The 17,308-nt window shown below is 37.2% G+C and overlaps 1 protein-coding gene across 3 annotated transcripts in view; it reads right to left on the bottom strand.

The window, feature by feature from the left end:
• trmt1l (tRNA methyltransferase 1-like) overlaps positions 1 to 16,446 on the bottom strand; it is a 37,469-nt gene extending 21,023 nt beyond the window's left edge. Inside the window, exons 1-8 of one of the 3 annotated variants that reach the window (XM_061976074.2) lie at positions 16,204 to 16,446; positions 8,686 to 8,781; positions 8,370 to 8,432; positions 6,389 to 6,502; positions 6,227 to 6,291; positions 2,481 to 2,649; positions 443 to 563; positions 290 to 369 (exon numbers count right to left, since the gene is read on the bottom strand). In XM_061976074.2, coding sequence (XP_061832058.1) covers positions 290 to 369; positions 443 to 563; positions 2,481 to 2,649; positions 6,227 to 6,291; positions 6,389 to 6,502; positions 8,370 to 8,432; positions 8,686 to 8,781; positions 16,204 to 16,330 — 835 coding nt within the window. In that variant the 5' untranslated portion in view covers positions 16,331 to 16,446. The remainder of the gene's footprint in view (positions 1 to 289; positions 370 to 442; positions 564 to 2,480; positions 2,650 to 6,226; positions 6,292 to 6,388; positions 6,503 to 8,369; positions 8,433 to 8,685; positions 8,782 to 16,203) is intronic. The other 2 variants (XM_061976075.2, XM_061976076.2) reach the window with 2 other exon arrangements.
• Between the last annotated feature and the right edge of the window lie 862 nt (positions 16,447 to 17,308).

The raw sequence follows: 17,308 nt of genomic DNA, 5'->3' as shown, positions 1-17,308 counted from the left end.
TACTGACTTTAAAATTGTACTGTTTCGACTTGCACTTTTTTCTGTCTATTTGAAAATGCCAATAAAAAAAAGTTGGAAACATATTTAATATTTCTCTGCAAACAAACACGTTCAGTCCACTTGATGACAAACATCCGTTTTACTGTCATGTGACCACACCACATTCAATGTATTACTGTAATAAATCGATCATAATGAAGACCCTAAAACCCTTAAATGTGCAATTGTTTAAAAAAGATTGCAAAAGCAAAATAACATGTCAGTAAAATAAAGATGTTGAACGTCTCACCTGTGGCTCCGAAAGCATCTAAACACTCCAGACGGTTCCTCTCTTTAGCCAGAGCTGCCAGCGAGCAGAACACCAGCTGTCTACAACATGCATATAAGATGAAGAAAGGTTGTTTCGTACACGTTAGGAGCTTCATAAATGTTTCCAACACACCTGTTGCTCTTCATCTTGCGGTTGAAGTACGTGTCGCTTTTCTGAGGAGTGTTGTACATTGGAAGCAGCTGCACATTTGTGTCCAGTTCTTTCATGATTTCATACACCTGACCAGATGATGCTGTCAATTCAATCACACAAAAGACATACATCAATTTACTATTCATTCATAGATTTACTGCATACTTTTCTGATATTTTTCTTTACTATGTTTATATTATAATGTACAGTACATTATTTACGGGTGTTGTTATTTGCATTGTAGTCACTGAGAAACTGATTGTTTCTCTCTTGGGTATGAAAATATGTTTTGTCCATAAGCCTGGAAGTCACAACATCAACATCCCAGGTGTCTTAGATGAAGGGGGGAGGGATTTCAAAGCATCTTTCGCTGTAATGGTCTCACTGGGGTGTTTACTGCAAGGTGTTGCCAAAGCCAAGGCGGAGGGAGCCGAATTATAGATAAGGACTGTTTTGGTTGGGGTGAGCAAACACGTTCCAATGATTTGTGTGCTGTAGCTGTCCGTTTTGACTCTCAATTTGATCATAAATTTCGCCTTGCAGAGCGGAAAGCTTCTCCGAGATGTTATACAATCTGTGATTCAATGCAGAAATTGCCAAAGTCTGAGTGCAGCAGCTTCTGTGGTCCTTAAACGCCCGCCGATCGTCTAATGAACGTTCAATCCAATCAGCAGATGACCTGTTATCGTAGTTCCAAAAAGACATCGTCAATGTCTTTGACAGATGTTAAGCGGAGTGTATAAAACGGTTTATTGCAGTTCATTTTTGACTCCCGCCACACCAGTAACATTCTTTTCCTTCTTCTCATCGGTGCACTGCAAAAACTGAAATCTAAGTAAGATGAAATATCTCAAATAAGGGTGATATTTGCTTATTTTCTGTCTGATAAGATCATTCTTCTCACTAAGCAGATTTTATGTTAGAGTGTTTTACTTGTTTTAAGGGTTTTGGTCCTAAATAATCTCAGTAAGATATTACAGCTTGTTGCTGAGATTTTATGACCGATATTAAGTAAAACATGCTTGAAACTAGAATATCAACTGATGCAAAACTGTGTCATCAACACTCATAAGTATAAAACTACTTTTTTAAAGTAATAATTTCTTACTTCAAGCATGAAAAAAAAATCATGATGCCGAGCGCATATCATTATGTCAAGATAATGGCACTAGCATTTACTTAATTTAAGAATATTTTTCAACATATTGAGCAAAAAGGTCTATTGTTTTACCATCAAGAAAATTGCACTTGTTATTAGTGAAAATATACTTATTTTGGGCTTCATTGAGGTTAGCTAGTTTTACTTGTTTTGGAAAGTCTTGACCATATTTAATTATTAAAATAATTGCTTGTTTATCAACAACTTGAGCATTTTATTCATCACATTTTGAAGCTCTCAGAAGCTAAGTTATGTTATATTCCTTAAGATTTATTTATGCAAGTTTGAAGTATCAATTATCTAAACACAGTTTTGTTTGCATATTTTCAGGATGTATATATATATATATATATATATATATATATATATATATATATATATATATATATATATGTATATGTATATGTATATGTATGTATATATATATATATATATATATATGTTTGAAATACTTGACTTGGTGAATTCTAGCTGTCAATATACTCCTCCCCTCTTAACCACGCCCCCGCCCTCAACCACGCCCCCGTCCCACCCCTGACCACGCCCACCACCCCCCCACCTCCCGAAATTGGAGGTCTCAAGGTTGGCAAGTATGCTGTTTGGAACTTGCTCAGTTACATTTTTCTAGGGCACAGAATATTTGAATGTTAATTTATTTATCTGTATGTGTCAAGATATACACGATTACGCTTATAGCCTCTCACGCCCCCCATACATACTACGGTGCTCCTCCCACGCATATCACGCCCTCCCTCCCCTAATTGGGGGCCCGCCCCACTATTTGAGAAGCGCAGCTATAACCGCAGCAAACAGACTCATTATTAAGTTGACGTTAATACTCTCAATGAAAATGATTACCGGGCTCTTCCAGCAGAACATCCGAACTGCCCGGGTAGCTGGACTTTGTCTCTCCCTTGTTGATGTGGCGTTTCAAGTGGCTGACCATGTCCGTCTTGCGTGCGATGGTGACCGAACACACGACACAGTGGTAGTGGGCCACGTGTCTCCCCGACACCTGCGAGGATTCCTACACATTGTTATTAAATCGAGGCGGAACAAAACAAGTCAAAACGTATGAGATGAGTTTTAGGTTTCCTGGGTAGTTCCTGAGGGATCCAAACCAAGGTGACAGGTTGGGTCTTGTTGCAGACCTTGGCAAGGTCCTGACACATCTAAATGTATTTACTTATATGGCATGTGTGACGCCTCCTATTGGTTGTTGCCAAAACATGCTTGCATAAATGAAATACGGATATCCTATATTTTTTTTATATTAAGAATGATAATAATAATGGATTACATTTTAAATTAGACGCTCAATTTATAATCATTAAACCAGTACCTCTTCATAGTGATAAGTGATAAGGTGAGAAAACAATACACAAGTCTTCAGCTTGGTGCCATGTAGGTGCTGGGCCCAGCAACTCATAGTGGTTTGTACGATACATCAATAAATATCTAAATGAATAAATATCAGGTTTTCAATCATATCTCAATTTGAGGGGGGCGTGAAATATTTATTTCAAAACATAATTGATGCTGCGAAAGAGAAACTAACATCTGCAGTCAGTCATGATCGCGAACAAGAAATAAATTACTTTGTTACATTTTACGAAAAGTTCCACTTTCACAATTTTATCAGTGAAAATGTTGACGAGATGAGAGCAATGGCAACAACAACTGACCAGGTTATTTTTTCTAAATAATTCAAATAAATTAGAAAAGCCACTATTTTGCTTGTTTCTTATGCTTCACTGATAGTGTTTTAGTCTGAGTATTTTCTCTGTTTTAATGGCTAAACTGTTATTGTTTTAAATATTGTTTTGTACTGTATCACTTTAAGATGTATTTAAATAAAAAGTGTGCAACAAATCAAATCTAATATAATTATTTACCATTTCTGGCAGGCATTGTGGCGACCTACTCTGTTCAGTGGTCCTTAAACGCACCGTAAAACACTAAATCACTCTGTTTTAAGAGAGCACAGTTTGTTGGTTTACTGTGCACAATTACAAATCATAGTTGCTGATACGGCAATATGTTTATATACGTTTATATTGTGGTATGTCGTTTCCTAATGGGGAAAGACGTTAATGTCTCTTGCTTTCATGTTGGCATTTAAGCTACCGAGCTAAGGCCAGTCAGTCCGTGAGTTCATCAAAGTGTAGTTATCAATCATGGTTTTTTGATCATTTTAATTCACTAATCGTAAATAATACTAACCGTCTGAAGTTTTACCGTGGTTAACACTGACATGAAAAAAATCAGACACATTCCACATACAGCAAATAAAAATCGGAATTGATCTGCAGTGTGAATTTAGCCAAAAAGTCAAGTTCTTGCATCCATAAAAATTTACAATAATTGTGAAGGTTCTGCACTTGGAGACATTCTAAGACAATGCTTCTCAATTATTGTCTGTCATGACTAGGGATGATGTTCGAAAACCGATTCTACTGATTGTTCAACAAGAAAAGATCCGATTCCATGGATTCGAATCCCTTTTTGAGAAACGGTTCCCGTTATCGAAGCCACTATAGTAAAGAAAAAGATTTGGTTCTTTATTCCAATCCCTGGAAACAAATCCCGTTGTCACAGGAAATGTCCTGTGGCACGTCACAGGAAATGACGTAGCTCAGTCATTCGGCGGCAGATACAGAAGCAGCAACAACAATGGACCGGAAAAAACGCTACAAGGCATGGCTTCACTTTACTAAGAAATACGACAAGGAAACGGCTATCTACAATTATTGCCAGGCTTCGCTTTCCTGTAAGGGGTACAACAAACATGTTGAAACATGTTCAGGCCGTACATAACCTGAAGGTTAGAGAAACGTGTCGTGTCTTCGACACGTGGAGAAGCAGCGACAGAGATGACGAAGCACGCCTTTCTTCCTCTGCTTCAACCTGCAGTCCCAGTGATAGTGCCGGTGAGTAACTAACGTTAACTGTTGCCGGTTAATTTCCATATCTGCTCACTTGTAGCCTTTAGGCTAAAATAACGTTACTCTTATGTCAACCAGGACTGCAGTAATGTTAGCTAGACTAACGTTACCTAAGCATAGTCAGTGGCTAACGGTAACGTTAACGTTAGCCTTTTTGTATGTGTCTGATAACGTTAACGTTATCTTGTAGCCTACATCACGACAGAGTTTGCAGGTCTGTCTAATAAATAATACAAATTAATGCGGGATTTCCCCTGCATGTATTTTTCTTAGGTGGCCCAATTAAATGGGCATTAACAGTCAATATTTATTTTTTATTTTTTATTTTTTTTCTTAAAAAATATAAGTGAAGGCTGCCAAAAGTGAGTTTTTGTTAAACCAAGTATTGTGTTTTTTTCCATATACAACAACCTATCTGGATTCGATAAGAGAATCGATAAGGAATCGGTTCGAAAAGAGGATTCGATAATGGCATCGAAATCGATAATTTCTTAACTAGTCATGACCCCCTTAAATTGAATTATTATTAATTTAAGATCTATTAATTTCATACTTGCCAACCTTGAGACCTCCGATTTCGGGAGGTGGGGTGTGGGGGCGTGGTCGGGGCGTGGTTGGGGGCGTGGTTAAGAGGGGAGGAGTATATTGACAGCTAGAATTCACCAAGTCAAGTATTTCATACATATATATATATATATATATATATATATATATATATATATATATATATATATATATATATATCTACATCCTGAAAATATGCAAAAAAAACTGTGTTTAGATAATTGATACTTCAAACTTGCATAGATAAATATTAAGGAATATAACATTGCTTGGCTTCTGAGAGTTTCAAAATGTAATGAATAAAATGCTAAAGTTGTTGATAAACAAGCAATTATTTTAATAATTAAATATGGTCATTTTAAATTAATTATTATGATAATTTAAATTTCAAATATGTTTATTTTAATGTATAATTCTATGGCTGGATGTAATAAGGAGTCACAAAAAAATACAAATAAAAATACAATTAATTTTGATGTTTTTAGCAAAATATAGTAAAAATTGATTTAGTTGTTTTTTTTTTTAAATTAATAAATATATTTATTTTTAGGTAAAATAAACATAATAATACAATTTATCTCTAGTCTGGATGATTTAGTTCTTGTCACCCTTCCCGTCATTAAAAAAGGCTGTCCTCACTCAGGTCCGCATGGAGCTGGAGGGGGCGTGGCTTCCAGCTCCGGCTGAAAATCGGGAGATTTTCGGGAGAATATTTGTCCCGGGAGGTTTTCGGGAGAGGCGCAGTCTCCCGGAAAATTCGGGAGGGTTGGCAAGTATGATTTATTTGAAAAACTTCTCAATTTCTCCACCTCCTGCAGTGTACTTACTACATCTACTTGGTAGAACAGCGCCCCTGTTTATTAGATAAAGCACTACTGCTGCCACCTAGCTGCGGGCTTGTGTATTGTTCTAAAATGAATACTATAGTGAACACACAAATAATGAAAATCTGCACTTGCATTCCAATTCCTTGTTTCTTAGCAAACATTCCCGGCAATAAACAACATAGTTCTGAAAAAGGAGGTCGCTGTAAAGCACAGCCTGTTTGGAAGGGAAGATATTTTACAGAACATGATACATTCAGCGTCAACTCACCTGCTCTCCACTCAGGCTTGGTTTTGGATTTCTACAAGGCAGATGGCAGATGCACATCTTCTGGCCTAATACGAGTAAAAAGAGTTGATAGAGAAAGAAGACACGTATTACCAGAACATCCCAAGCCTGGGTGAATAACCATTATTGTCTTTCATTTCCCACCTTCAAATTCCACATAGACCTTCCAGTGGAGGTTATGCAGGTGTCTCCGCAGCTTGTGGTTGTAACACGCTTTAAACTTCTCCTCCGGACACAGAGGACAGGACTTACGTCCTGCTGATGGGAGAGAAAAAATGATGAGTATCCTCTTTTTATCTTAGACTAGGGATGTCCGATAACATCGGACTGCCGATATTATCGGCCGATAAATGCTTTAAAATGTAATAACGGAAATTAACAGTTTCAAAATTATCGGTATCGGTTTCAAAAAGTACAATTTATGACTTTTTAAAACGCCACTGTGTGCACGGATGTAGAGGGAAGTACAGAGCGCCAATTAACCTTAAAAAGTTAAAGTTAAAGTACCACTGATTATCACACACACACTAAGTGTGGCGAAATTATTCTCTGCATTTGACCCATCACCCTTGATCACCCCCTGGGAGGTGAGGGGAGCAGTGGCTGCGCCCGGGAATCATTTTTGGTGATTTAACCCCCAATTCCAACCCTTGATGCTGAGTGCCAAGCAGGGAAGTAATGGGTCCCGTTTTTATAGTCTTTGGTATGACTCGGCCGGGGTTTGAACTCACAACCTACCGATCTCAGGGCGGACACTCTAACCAGGCACTTCCTTTGGGTGCCGACCCAATCACATAATATCTACAGCTTTTCACACACACAAGTGAATGCCATGCATACTTAGTCAATATCCATACAGGTCACACTGAGGGTGGCCGTATAAACAACTTTAACACTGTTACAAATATGCGCCACACTGTGAACCCACACCAAAGAAGAATGACAAACACATTTCGGGAGAACATCCGCACCGTAACACAACAGAACAAATACCCAGAACCCCTTGCAGCACTAACTCTTCCGGGACACTACAATATACACCCCCCCCCCAACCTCGCTCACCTCAACCTCCTCATGCTCTCTCAGAGAGAGCATGTCCCAAATTCCAAGCTGCTGTTTTGAGGCATGTTAAAAAAAAATAATGCACTTTGTGACTTTAATAATAAATATGGCAGTGCCATGTTGGCATTTTTTTCCATAACTTGAGTTGATTTATTTTGGAAAACCTTGTTACATTGTTTAATGCATCCAGCGGGGCATTACAACAAAATTAAGCATAATAATGTGTTAATTCCACGACTGTATATATCGGTATCGGTTGATATCGGATTCGGTAATTAAGAGTTGGACAATATCGGATATCGGCAAAAAAGCCATTATCGGACATCTCTAATTTAGGGGGGGGGGGGTCACCCACATATGTGGTCCTCTCCAAGGTTTCTCATAGTCATTCTCATTGACATCCCACTGGGTTGTGAGTTTTTCCTTGCCCTTATGTGGGATCTGAACCGAGGATGTTGTTGTGGCTTGTGCAGCCCTTTGAGACACTTGTGATTTAGGGCTATATAAATAAACATTGATTGAAACATTGATTGATTCACTTGTTATTTTTGCAGTTTTATACATTTATATGTATGAGATATAAAAATCGCAAATCTAATCGCAATTTTGGAGAGAAAAATCGCAATGAGGTTTTTTCAAAATCGCACAACCCTATTGTGAATTCCATCCATCCATTTTCTATCGCTTATTCCCTTTGGGGCCGCGGGGGGTGCTGGAGCCTATCTCAGCTACAATCGGGCGGAAGGCGGGGTACACCCTGGACAAGTCGCCACCTCATCGCAAGGCCAACACAGATAGACAGACAATATTCACACTCACATTCACACACTAGGGACCATTTAGTGTTACCAATCAACCTATCCCCAGGTGCATGTCTTTGGAGGTGGGAGGAAGCCGGAGTACCCGGAGGGAACCCACGCAGTCACGGGGAGAACATGCAAACTCCACACAGAAAGATCCCGAGCCCGGGATTGAACCCAAGACTACTCAGGGCCTTCGTATTGTGAGGCAGATGCACTGTGCTGCCCCCTATTGTGAATTATCATATTTTATTTTAACTCACCACCATTGAGGTCCACCAGCATCTCAAGATCTTCCAGTTTAGTTTGGATAGAGATGTGTCGGTCTGTGGGCGACAAACATGTTATTGAAGCTTTGCTGATGCAAGGACACTTAAAGCTGCAAAGTTGTAATCTTCACTATTTTAGCTATAAGATCAAAGCTGATGAAAACGTTAATTAGTGTTAACGTAGCCTGTAGTTCTAAAAGTATACTGTAATGATGTACTGTATATCGGTGCAATCTCAATAAACTAAGCTTTGCAATTATTCATAACATGTCGTGGACTTCAAAAAAGGACATGAATTGTATTTTGTCACCAGTAGTGGTTGAGGGTTTGGCGTCGCTGTCTGCTTCATTCTTTGCTGCCTTGTCAGAAGCGTCGTCAGTCGAGGGCACACGTTCGCCATCAGCTTCTTTAAACATGTGAAAGATTCAGAAAACATTCTATCATCTACAAAAATGCTAATTATTCTAAAAGTAATGATTTCGTCCGAGTAATTCAGTGACAGGTAGGGATGATGTTCGAAATCGGTTCTCCTGGTTGTTCGATAAGAAAAGAACCGATTCCATGGACTCAAATCCCTTTTTGAGAACCGGTTCCCGTTATCGAGGCCACTATGGTAAATAAAAAGAGTTGGTTCTTTATTCGAATCCCTCGGAACAAATCCCTTTCCACGTAGAGGAAATGCCCTGTGGGACCTGCAATGTTATGCCCAATTGATAGTAGACTCTTACTGACACCATGTGGCGATATGAAAATACTACGCGTCATTAGTTTGGGCACTTCCGGGTTGAGACAATTGAGAAGTAGACAAGTTGTGTTAGCTCTTACAAGCCTTGGAAAAGATACGTCTGTAAGTAAACTGTTTAACTTGTTTAAGTAACTCAATATTAAAGGGGAACATTATAACAATTTCAGAAGGGTTAAACCCATTAAAAATCAGTTCCCAGTGGCTTATTATATTTTTCGAAGTTTTTTTCAAAATTTTACCCATCACGCAATATCCCTAAAAAAAGCTTCAAAGTGCCTGATTTTAACCATCGTTATAAACACCCGTCCATTTTCCTGTGACATCACATAGTGAAGCCAACACAAACAAACATGGCGAAAAGAACAGCAAGCTATAGCGACATTAGCTCAGATTCAGACTCGGATTTCAGCGGCTTAAGCGATTCAACAGATTACATGTATTGAAACGGATGGTTGTAGTGTGGAGGCAGGTAGCGAAAATGAAATTGAAGAAGAAACTGAAGCTATTGAGCCATATCGGTTTGAACCGTATGCAAGCGAACCGACAAAAACGACACGACAGCCAGCGACACGGGAGAAAGCGAGGACGAATTCGGCGATCGCCTTCTAACCAACGATTGGTATGCGTTTGTTTGGCATTAAAGGAAACTAACAACTATGAACTAGGTTTACAGCATATGAAATACATTTGGCAACAACATGCACTTTGAGAGTGCAGACAGCCCAATTTTCATCAATTAATATATTCTGTAGACATACCCTCATCCGCGCTCTTTTCCTGAAAGCTGATCTGTCCAGTTTTGGAGTTGATGTCAGCAGGCCAGGGAAGCTAGGGTCGATAGGGGGTTTAGCTCGCTCGTCTGCGGGAACAAACTACCGCCATTGCTTGCCGTGCTACCGAGGTCCTTTGTCCCTGAATTGCTCACACACTCCGGCAGATTCAATGGGGGTCTGGCGGCAGATTTCTTTGACTTTATCGTTGGAAATGCATCTGCTTTGAGTGTCGCAGGATATCCACACATTCTTGCCATCTCTGTCGTAGCATAGCTTTCGTCGGTAAAGTGTGCGGAACAAACGTCTAATTTCTTGCCACTTTCGCATCTTTGGGCCACTGGTGCAACTTGAATCCGTCCCTGTTCGTGTTGTTACACCCTCCGACAACACACCGACGAGGCATGATGTCTCCAAGGTACGGAAAACAGTCGAAAAAACGGAAAATAACAGAGCTGATTTGACTCGGTGTTTGAGAAAATGGCGGATTGCTTCCCGATGTGACGTCATCGCTCCGAGAGTGAATATTAGAAAGGCGTTTAATTCGCCAAAATTCCCCCATTTAGAGTTCGGAAATCGGTTAAAAAAATATATGGTCTTTTTTCTGCAACATCAAGGTATATATTGACGCTTACATAGGTCTGGTGATAATGTTCCCCTTTAATGTGGAAACTGTTTAAGTTTGATACTAAGATGTTTATTGAAAAACTATTTTTGTGCACTGTTTCAATGGATGTTTTGAGGACTTAAAATGGCTGCCAGTCATCCAACCATCGAAATAGTTTCAACACTCCGAAGTATTTGTTTGATGATAGTACTGTATATTTGTGTGAAGCTAATATTTACATATTGTGCATTACATTTCAGTACGGTATGTTAATTGAATCACATAACTTATACATTTGTCATTGTGTGTATTTCAGTTTAAAAAAAATACAAAATAACAGTCCAGTGCAAGACAAAAGTAAAGATAGGAAAAGACAAAGCACGATCAACAACAATAAAGAGCATAAATGGATTAATCTGCTTTGGATTGTTTGTTAGCTGTCTGCCAAGCTGTATAATTTCAACACGTATAGTGAGGGCAGAACAGGCAATATGCAATTATTGCCTGGCTTCGCTCTCATGTAAGGGGGGAAGAATTGTTGATTGATGACGGTGGTGTTCTTAGTGTCATAGTGTGTGTAGTTAGTATGTTCCAATAGCAGCAGAAGTGCACTTTTTGGAGAGCTGTATTATTTTCAGTTTTGTGCCCAAGGGACTGATTTTATTTTATACTATATTATTATTTATACACCTACAGTGATCACAGAGACAGGTTGTTTTTGTGTTATTTGTTTTTCTGAAAAATCCCACTTAATATACTTTGGGTAACAACAGTCTATATATATATATATATATATATATATATATATATATATATATATATTTTTTTTTTAGGGGGGTAACAGTCAATATTTATTTATTTTTATTTTTTCCTTATAAAATAAAAGTGAGCTTTTGTTAAACCAAATATTGTGTTTTTTTTCCATATACAACAACCTATCTGGATTCGATAAGAGAATCGATAAGGAATCGGTTCGATAAGAGGATTCGATAATGGGCTCGAACTCGATAATTTCTTATCAAACATCATCCCTAGTGACAGGTAAAAAAAAAAAGGTAAACTCTGCCAGAAAAAAACACACTTATGACCCAGTCTCTTCAGAAAAAGTGTTCCAAAATCCACAAACATTAAGATTATTAGGAATAGTTTACCCTTTAAACAGGGGTGTCAAACTCATTTGAGCACAGGGGCCGCATGGAGGAAAATCTATTCCCAATTGGGTAAAATCATGGCATGATCACTTAAAAATGAAGACAACTCCAGGTTGTTTTACTTTGGCCAAAAATAGAACAAGCACATTCTGAAAACGTTCAAATCACAAATAATCCTCTGGACAAAACACTTCAGGTTTGTTGAAAATTCTGAGGAAATTGGTGCAGTTTCAAAACCACAATGATCTTAGACTTCATCTAAGTGTATTTACAAAGGCAGGATTAAACTTTAAGTCACAGTCTTTCTGGGATTGAACAAAAAACACAACATGTAAACTCTCCGAGGTATCAGGTTTCATGTCCACGTATCAATCCAGAGCTAACTCAACAAACCGTAAGAAACGGAGGTAAAAAACGATTCAAAAGGGTTAAGTTCACTTTTCTCGTGTTTGACAAGAGACATTTTGGAGCAAGGAGGATGCCAAGTGACCATGTGTTCCAAACAGAAGACATAAAACGAGGAGGGGGAGCCACAGTCCCCCTTTACTGTGTACCTCTTGTTTGGCCCCGGTATAAACTGTTTGCTTGCCTAACAGAATTGCTATTGTGACATCCAGTGGACACATTTAGAACAGCAGTTTCTTTCGTTAGAAAAAAAACATCTAATTTTAATACTTGGCAAACTAATCTCGTGGGCCGGTTAAACCTTTTCGCGGTCCTGATCCGGCCCACACCGCAAAAACTGAAATCTAAGTAAGATTAAATATCTCAAATAAGGGTGATATTTGCTTATTTTATGTCTGATAAAATAATTATTCTCACTAAGCAGATTTTATGTTAGTGTTTTACTTGTTTTAAGGGTTTTGGTCCTAAATGATCTCAGTAAGATATTACAGCTTGTTGCTGAGATTTGATGACCTATAAGGAGTAAAACATGCTTGAAACTAGAATATCAACTGTTGCAAAGCTGTGTCATCAACACTCACAAGTATAAAACTACTTTTTTAAAGTAATCATTTCTCATTTCAAGCATGAAAAAAAATCATGACTTTGACACAATTGTGTCTCATAATTAAAACAGATGACAGCCAAATGGACTTTGCTGTTTTATTTTCAATGAAACAATAGAAAATATGTACTCTTATAGTAGTACAGTTGGCACAGTACAGTAAACTGACAGTTAATATTTAAACATTTAACATGGGACATTTCTAACTATTTTGAACAGAAATAGTTCATGCACATTCAGATGAATTCTTCTAAATTACAATTTTGGCCGGGGGCCGGGCTGTATATATGCGCGCTAATAGACTGAAAGAGCACGCACTTGGCGCGATGATGTTACGTTATCGATGGAAAAATGCATTTTTAGACCATATGATTTGCCTGAGCGGCTAGGAGACCCCGAGAGTAACAAGCGGTTGCCTTGTTGAATTTCCATTAAAAACAATAAACTAGTTTTTAGTATAAATTTGCTGGTTTCAAGAAATGTAATGCAGAGCGCATATCATAATGTCAAGATGATGGCACTAGCATTTACTTCATTTAAGAATATTTTTCAACATATTGAGCAAAAAGGCCTCATATATTTTTTTTCTATCAAGAAAAGTGCACTTGTTATTAGTGAGAATATACTTATTTTAAGGTATTTTGGGGTTCATTGAGGTTAGCTACCGTAATTTTACTTGTTTTGGAAAGTCTTGACAAGCCACATTTTCTTGTTTTATTGGCAGATAATTTTGCTTAGTTCAAGTAAAATACCCCTCATTTTTGTATTTTCTTCTCTTGTTTTTGAACACTGACTTTTTGCAGTGCACGGGCCATAGATTTGACACCCCTGCTTTAAAATAATAAATGTTTACATTTTCTTAACTCTAACAAGAACTGCAAAGTTTGTATTCATTTTTAGGGCTGTCAAATAATGTGTTTAATCAGATTAATCACATTTTGGAATTTGGATTAATCATGATTAATCCGAGGTGATTTGCTTGCATAATCGAAATGATCTGAAGAAAAGACCCCAATATTTGTACAAAATGGACTTTTACTGTCAGAATGTTGTCCAGGAATGTTTTTAAACGTTTTATTTAATGCATGTCATTTATTTCCACACAACTTGGTAACAGTTTTATCTAAACCAGGGGTGCTCACACTTTTTCTGCAGGCGAGCTACTTTTCAATTGATCAAGTCGTGGGGATCTACCTCATTCATATATATAATTTATATTTACTTATTTATGAAATATGTTTTTGTTAACAAGTTAAAGGTGTTTAATGATAATGCAAGCATGTTTAACACATATAGTTAATACGGTATTGTTAATACATTAAAGGTGTTTAATGATAATACAAGTATGTTTAATACATATAGTTAATACTGTTAACAAGTTAAAGGTGTTTAAAGATAATGCAAGCATGTTTAACACATATAGTTAATATTGTTAACAAGTTAAAGGTGGTTAAAAATAATACAAGCATGTTTAACACAAATAGTTAATATTGTTAACAACTTAAAGGTGGTTAAAGATAAAACAAGCATGTTTAACACATATAGTTAATATTGTTAACAACTTAAAGGTGTTTAAAGATAATACAAGCATGTTTAACACATATAGTTAATATTGTTAACAAGTTAAAGGTGGTTAAAGATAATACAAGCATGTTTAACACATATAGATTCCTTTCTTTCATGAAGACAAGAATATAAGTTGGTGTATTACCTGATTGTGATGACTTGCATTGATTGGAATCAGACAGTGATGATAACGTCCGCATTTTCGAATGGAGGAGAAAAAAAGTCCTCCTTTCTGTCCAATACCACATGAAAGTGGTTGGTTTTTGGCATCTTATTTGTCCAGCTTCCGTACTCCTTTGTATACACTTTACAAGAAATACATTGTCGGCAAACTCCGTAGCTTGCTAGCTTGTGCACGCCAGCTTTCTGAGACTCTTATTTTGGTAGCGCAGGCAGGATGAAGCAGAGCTTTTATTGTGCAACTGTGCAGTCGGTCTTTGGAGTTTTGACGACAGGTACGGCGCCAGAGTCTGTTGAAATAAAGTGTTTCTCGCCTTCCAGTCGGTAATTTTAATGAGCTGGCAGCAGCCAGCGTCATCTCAGAAGACCCTCGGGTGCCGTGAATGTCAATCAAGTGACGTAATAGTGAAGATTTATGATCGCTCATTTTTAGGACTATTTTTTTAATGCCTGGCTGGTGATCGACTGACACACCCTCCGAGATCGACCGGTAGATCGCGATCGACGTAATGAGCACCCCTGATCTAAACTATCTTTCTGGCTGTATTATAGAGAGAAATTTGCCAGCAAGCACAGCAGTCGGGTTCTCTCTCTGCACTAATTTTTGTACTGACGAATGCATTGACCGTATAGCGGTAAAGGTACAAGATCCTGTACGGTCAAAATAAATTGCATTATTAATCTAAGCTTGTACATGATTATTGTGATCATTTTTGGTAATACATCACATGAGTTAATTCGTTAAATTAGACAGCCCATTTTGTTTTACATCTCTGTCATAATAGCACCCCCTATTTTAACAAGAAAATGTAAATATATATTATGTTTGAGTCTATACATACATCATAAAAAAATGCTTTCTTAAAAAGAAAATGCTGTAAAAATGACTATTGATGGTGAGAAGGAAGAATTTATAGAAAAATGACTGAATTTTTTTTATAGTTTCCAATATCATAGTTAAGAGATTATTGCTAAATGTTATGTACACAAAATCGAGATTTTCGTTTGTATATGATACGAAAGCATTAAACAATTACACTACTTACATCGTTTACCGTTAATCATTAAACATATGTTTCGAGTGCAACTCGGCAGTGTTGTACAGTTCCAAAATAAGATATTAAAGTCAAAATTATTTCAACGCGTTCATTTGCTTATAAAAAGACAAAGTTTAGTGAAGTGGGCTATATGTGCTAAGCTAAGCTAACCTTTTGTTATTATTTGGGTCCTACGGCGGAGCTCCGCGGTGAGGCCAATGTTTAACTTAGGCGATGACAAACTTGAATTTGTGAAGCGGGTCTAATATTACCAGTACGGAAGAATACGCCCTGCTCATAGTTGAGTACAAAAAACATAAATAAAAGGGTCAAACATGTGAATTTAACTTACGTTTCTTCTCGGCGGCCTCCTGGTGCAGCTGAGCGGAGTCTGCCTCATTTTGCTCCGTGTCCGCCATTGTTACGTTACTACACCAGCAGTGTGCGTACGCAATGTTCGTAATGATGCACACAACTACGTCATCGTTACGTTACTAAACCAGCAGTGTGTGTACGCAATGTTCGTAATGCTGCACACAACTACGTCATTATTTCGTAACTTTGTGTTTTTGACCAAAATTCATGTTAATCCGGTTTAGAGGGGCTTATTTAAAAACTTTTCAAATACAAAATATAACAAAAACACAGTTGGCCAGCTTATGTTACCATTAGTAGTTTAACAGGACATATTTATTTTAAAACGGTTTATATTTTTCATTAAAAAAAAAAAGAAAAGAGATTGGTGTTTACGGCTGCCACTCACCCGGTCTCCTCAACACGTACGCGCATGGAGCGCGGGCACACATGCAAACATAGTCCAAGAGAAGCAACAAACAATTTGCAGTCATGTTGTTGTTATGATAAAATACATTATGTACAATAAATGACATCTAATTACAGCAATCCAAATTGCTATCAACAACTAACAACACTCAAAGCTCATGCGCGTGCACGTGTTACGTACGTAAATAGTGACGTCATACGTCCTGGAAGTGACATTGGATTCACGGATCGACTTACTGGCTGAGGGAAATGTAAACTGAAAAAAATCCAATATTTAACTCAAAATCCTTTAAATGCAGCTTTGTACCTGAACTTTTGACGGCTGATTTTTTTTTTAATTTGTAAAGTCCTGCCACAGGTACAATATATTAAAAACGTGAAATAAATATTGAAATAATTGAGCAAACAATTAAATGTACTTTTACATCAAATACATTAAAAAAAACATTTATGCATTTAATATCAATTATATCTAATTTAATGACACATTTAAGAAATCCAAAGATTTATTTATGTTCCATTTGATTCAACATATTGCTCAGGTACTACCAACTACTCACTACTGTATAAAACATGAGTGATCCTTCTTTACTAATTGGAATGTACACATTTTTCTAGTCACCCTTTTTTCAGAAATACGGTAACACTTAATTTTCTTTCAGTGCCAGTATTTTCATTTGCATGCGTTCAAAAGTAACAATCAGTGACTTTAATCGTGAGAAAATGATACAGTATGAGCTCAAGTATCAACAAGACAGTTTGTAATCTGGCACATTAAGATACATCACACAGACAGTCCAATTCCAAGAACTCTCAATTGAAATTCAGTCACCGGTTAGTAGGTTTAAAAAAAATAATAATAAAAAAATTCAAATAAACTACTCCTTTCCTCTTCGACTCTTCTTGTGACTCTTTTTGGAACTCCTGTGGAAATAAAGCAAACAGATTTAAATGTGAATTTGACTAAAGATTGAGATATATAGATAATTACAGAGTAAGTTATAAAGATATATGGATAATTATAGAGTAAGTTATAGATACAGGGTAGAGATGTTAGATAAATGCTTTAAAATGTAATATCGGAA

This window comes from Nerophis lumbriciformis, linkage group LG14 (genome assembly GCF_033978685.3).
Source record: "Nerophis lumbriciformis linkage group LG14, RoL_Nlum_v2.1, whole genome shotgun sequence".
NCBI lineage: Eukaryota > Metazoa > Chordata > Actinopteri > Syngnathiformes > Syngnathidae > Nerophis > Nerophis lumbriciformis.
This window is presented reverse-complemented; position numbering and strand designations above follow the sequence as displayed.